A 4712-nucleotide genomic window follows, 5' to 3' on the forward strand; every position below is an offset into this window, starting at 1 on the left:
CGCGTTTCAGAAAGGCGGGGCATAGAGAAGAAACAATAATGTACAGTATGTGGAAAATAATGTGTTTTTTGAACCTTAAACCGCATAAACACATTTCATTACACCAAATACACCAAATAATGTTCTTTTTAGCAGCATCATATGACCCCCTTTAATTCAGTCCTCAGAAACTGAAAACTCTCCCTAGCCTGTGATAAGTGAGGAGTTTGTGTACCGTACCGACAAAATAGTTATTCTGCTCCTTCTGTCTCTCCACCAGGAATTTGCGCAGTATGGTGATGCTGCAGGTCTTGGGCTCATTCATGGCTGTGATGGCGGCCACTATGGCGTCTTCCAGCAGTCCGCCACCCAAGAGCACTTTATTCCCAGCTTTCTTCAACTGTCAAACACAAATGTAGATTCTGATCAAACCTGCTTTTAGGTGCTGAGCAATTCAGAAGGTTAACTAACCTGGAATGTTCCAGAGGCTCCCTTGCCAGTGATCTGCTCCAAGTAGCCCTTTTCCACAGATTTTTGCAGGCAGTTCTTCAACACCTCAGGCCTTGGAGAGATATAGAGAACAACCCAATCCTTTACATTAACAATCCTCCAATCACGGTACAACTGTTTTCAACATGGCTAAAAATAAGAAATGTTTTTTTGAGCAGCATATTAGAATGATTTAATGATTTCACAATATTACTGTTTTACTGTATTTTTGATCAAATAGTTGCAGCCTTGGTGAGCAGATGAGACTTCTTTTCAAAACACTCAACAATCGTACATACCCCAAACTTCTGAATTCAGTATTTCATTGCTAATGTTAAGTAAATTCTTTCAGATTCAAACTGTAGTCTAGGATGTTGCCCTAAACACAAGTCAATAATGACCTGCTATCCACATTAAGTTGTGGGAAGTGTTGCTCCAGGTACTTCCTGATTAGGATGTAGGAAGCCTCCTTGGGTTCACAGAGGCGGGTGATGATCAGAGGCAGAGACTCTCCCAGCGTCTCTTTCGGCCCTGCAGACGCAGCTGGCTTCTGCACCACAACATGACATCGACAAAATGAAAGATTAAAAAATGATGACAAACCATCAAAAAAGTACTCAACCTCGTGTGCCTCAGCAATGTTCAACAACTTAAACAGCAATGCAAAGACGACAAACAAACGACGTGTGGATACCTTCCCAATGGCGAAACTTCCAGAGAAGCCTTTGCCCTTCACCTGTGTGTAAAGAAGACAAGACAAAGTTTGCTTTTGACTTACTCTACATATAAAACAAGAAATATTCCTGTATTCAATTGCAAATTACCTGCTTGACAGTGCCCCTCTCAACCATTCGCTTCAGAGCCCTCTTGTAGAGGTTTTTGGTCTTTTTGTCCATTTCCACAGATGGATATTTCTTCATGACATATTTCATAATGGTGATCGAAGATATATATAAACAAGAGATTTCATTCATTTAGCAAATGTTGTATGCATCTAAACTGGGAATGCAATAAAAACATGTTGCATTGTTTATAACGTTATAATGCACTGCACTGTGGAGATTTACAAAATTACAGGATTTTTATGCACTGTTTTGGACACCTGAAATGAACGACCATGACCTCTGGTCAGCAAATGGAAGCTCGTGCATAGAAAAACACGCCGACAAACACGCGCTGGACATAAAGGCACAGCAAATTAACAAGAAAGGAGCAACATTCTTATTGTTTATATGCTCCACATATGGTCTTTATTGATATATGCAGCGAATAACGTGCATAAAAGCACACCTGCACACATTTTACTAATGCACAAGAACTGAACTGCACGTAAAAAACAATATAATCGAAAATGGCCATTTTGTCCATTTTGCCCTGTACAGTAATGGCGCTGCGTTGGGATGAAAATGGTAAATGCACGAGGCTGCAGATTCAAAAGATTTCATAAAACACACACGCCTGGAGAACGTCTAAAAAAATCTGTAAGCTGAGGATGCACAATTTCAGAACGAGCTTTTGAAGCCTCCTTGGGTTCACAGAGGCGGGTGATGATAAGAGGCAGAGACTCTCCCAGCGTCTCTTTCGGCCCTGCAGACGCAGCTGGCTTCTGCACCACAACATGACATCGACAAAATGAAAGATTAAAAAATGATGACAAACCATCAAAAAAGTACTCAACCTCGTGTGCCTCAGCAATGTTCAACAACTTAAACAGCAATGCAAAGACGACAAACAAACGACGTGTGGATACCTTCCCAATGGCGAAACTTCCAGAGAAGCCTTTGCCCTTCACCTGTGTGTAAAGAAGACAAGACAAAGTTTGCTTTTGACTTACTCTACATATAAAACAAGAAATATTCCTGTATTCAATTGCAAATTACCTGCTTGACAGTGCCCCTCTCAACCATTCGCTTCAGAGCCCTCTTGTAGAGGTTTTTGGTCTTTTTGTCCATTTCCACAGATGGATATTTCTTCATGACATATTTCATAATGGTGATCGAAGAGATACCACTCCGCTCTTTGCAACTCTGTAAGTAGATTGTAAAGATTTACATATGAGATGGCAATTTTTAGATTCTTACATTTCCAAAGAATGGAAAACCGAGTCCTAAAACAGAGAAATTCTTGCACTTTGGTTTTCATCGTCCTGAAATCATTGTTTTTTTTTTGAATGGGCTTTTGGTTAAATGCCTGAAATAAGGTCTGTGGTTAACTCAAACTAAAGAGATTTTCTCGTTTTATTATTCTACAACATAAAATACTACAGTAATACCTCACTCACAATTTTTTTAAGCTCTGGAAAAAGTTAAATGGGACTACAGAGGTTGCCGGGAACATTAGATGTCATCACGCCGAACAGGTAAACTCATCAACTTCAACTTAAAATGTCTGAAGTGTAGATTTGAAATAAAGCTCAAAAGAGTTCTTAAAGATGCGTAATGATGGTGATGTTAAAGTCGCGTGACTGTGATGTCGTTTGTCTACAGTCTGCGTTTAACTTTCCACTTCTGCCGATTGTATTTAGGCTTCAAACTTCATAAAAGTTGTGTTCATTTGTCAGGATTATCATGATTAACAAAACATGTAATTACCATAAACATTTGTTGTTCACAGAGCCTATTTTCTTCAATAAACCAAAAGCCAATGCAATAATCCTATTGTGTGTTTTTTTTTTTTCAAGGGAACCAGGTTGTTGCTAACTTCCACGTTGACCAACAAAAATACGTCATCACTGTAGCACTCTATACTGGTATACACATTTTAACAACTAAAACCTTTAAAACAACTGATTAGTGGGCAAAAACATATTTAAAAGTCAATCAAATCCTCTCTAAAAGGTAATGGAATAGATCAATTCTGAACCAGACCTCAACTGCTTCTATGATGATTTCTTCAACTTTGAACTGGGAAAGAGAGGTTGAAGCCAGTTTCTTGGCGGAAATGGTCGCCCAAGCAGGAATCTTCTTTTTCACCTTTTTCCCTTTGTCATCTTCCTTGTCACTGCAACATTTGAGCAAAAGTCAGTAACAAGTGGAATTTATCAAATGCTTAAATATAAATTTATTTTTTGTACAACAGCCAGATTTACATTTTGGCTACAACGTCCTTGACTTTTTTCTTCTTGCTTTTCCCTTGTTCAGTTGCAGCTTCTTCAGATTTCTCCCCCTCATCAGGTGTCTCTCCTTCATCTTTGGCCTGCTCCTCATCATCAGCGGTTGCCTCCTCTCCTTCATCTCCTGCTTTCTTTTCCTCCGTGGTTTCAGGTTCAGTGGGTGCCGAATCTTTCTCTTTCTCCTTCTCACCTACAGTTGCAGACCCTTTGGCAGGAGCATCTGTGGAACCGAAAACAATGAGATGCACGGAAATGTTCAAGCAAAATTCATACCACCCGTGCATTGTTTTATAAACTCTCCTGAAGCCATATGATTTCAGGAAAGGATTTCAATGCCAAGATGCATGTGTTCCAGTATTATTTCAGCAAATAATGACAGACTTTTTTATTTGTGGGTGAATTATTCCTAATGAAGGGTTTCTGTCTATGTGGACTGTCATTATTCCTGTTCCCGCTCAATATGGCTGATGTACCAGGTAAGGGGCAATACCTACCTCCCTCAGGGGCATTTGCAGGGGGTGCATCCTCTTTGGGTGGAGAACGTCTAAAAAAATCTGTAAGCTGAGGATGCACAATTTCAGAACGAGCTTTTTAAAGCATACCTTTATGTACTGGTTTGTCAGTTGAAAGAAACACTCCCTTCCTTTTTGGAATTCTCTGTTTACGTGCCCCTCCCCCCTCGTGTGTACGCATAGCGACGTACGTGTTCACGCATGCGTGCGCGTACCAGGACCAGGTCGGCTATTGTGAGCTACACCGTTACGATGTTATGAATGATATTACAGAATGACTTGTTTATATAACATTTACCTAATGCTTTTTTAATTTTGTGTAACGGTCGAAAAGGGTATTACTTATATAAATATTTTTTATATTTATTTATATAAATATAACCACCACTGGCTCTGCACCCATTTACCTAAATTCATTACTTCAGAGTTATGTGCCCTCTAGAAGCTTACGTTCTGCTAGTGAACGGCGTATTATTGTGCTTTCTATTCTATTATAATTCTACGTTATCTATATTTATCTTTTTCATTTTTTTCTTTATTTAAAAAAAAAAAAAACAACAACAAAAAACAAACACTAGCTTTCTATTTTTTCTATTCTATCTACTTGTTTTTCTTTGTTT

The 4712-nt window shown here is 39.0% G+C and overlaps 1 protein-coding gene across 1 annotated transcript in view; it reads right to left on the bottom strand.

The window, feature by feature from the left end:
* Positions 1-4295, bottom strand: part of LOC107751222 (heterochromatin protein 1-binding protein 3-like) — an 8958-nt gene extending 4663 nt beyond the window's left edge. The window contains exons 1-10 of the mRNA XM_016566889.1: positions 4284-4295; positions 4075-4141; positions 3557-3800; positions 3336-3468; positions 2452-2495; positions 1293-1395; positions 1163-1204; positions 870-1018; positions 451-541; positions 220-379 (exon numbers count right to left, since the gene is read on the bottom strand). Coding sequence (XP_016422375.1) covers positions 220-379; positions 451-541; positions 870-1018; positions 1163-1204; positions 1293-1395; positions 2452-2495; positions 3336-3468; positions 3557-3800; positions 4075-4141; positions 4284-4295 — 1045 coding nt within the window. The remainder of the gene's footprint in view (positions 1-219; positions 380-450; positions 542-869; positions 1019-1162; positions 1205-1292; positions 1396-2451; positions 2496-3335; positions 3469-3556; positions 3801-4074; positions 4142-4283) is intronic.
* Between the last annotated feature and the right edge of the window lie 417 nt (positions 4296-4712).

This window comes from Sinocyclocheilus rhinocerous, unplaced genomic scaffold, assembly GCF_001515625.1.
Source record: "Sinocyclocheilus rhinocerous isolate Xijiao unplaced genomic scaffold, SAMN03320098_v1.1 scaffold362, whole genome shotgun sequence".
NCBI classification, from domain to species: Eukaryota; Metazoa; Chordata; class Actinopteri; order Cypriniformes; family Cyprinidae; genus Sinocyclocheilus; species Sinocyclocheilus rhinocerous.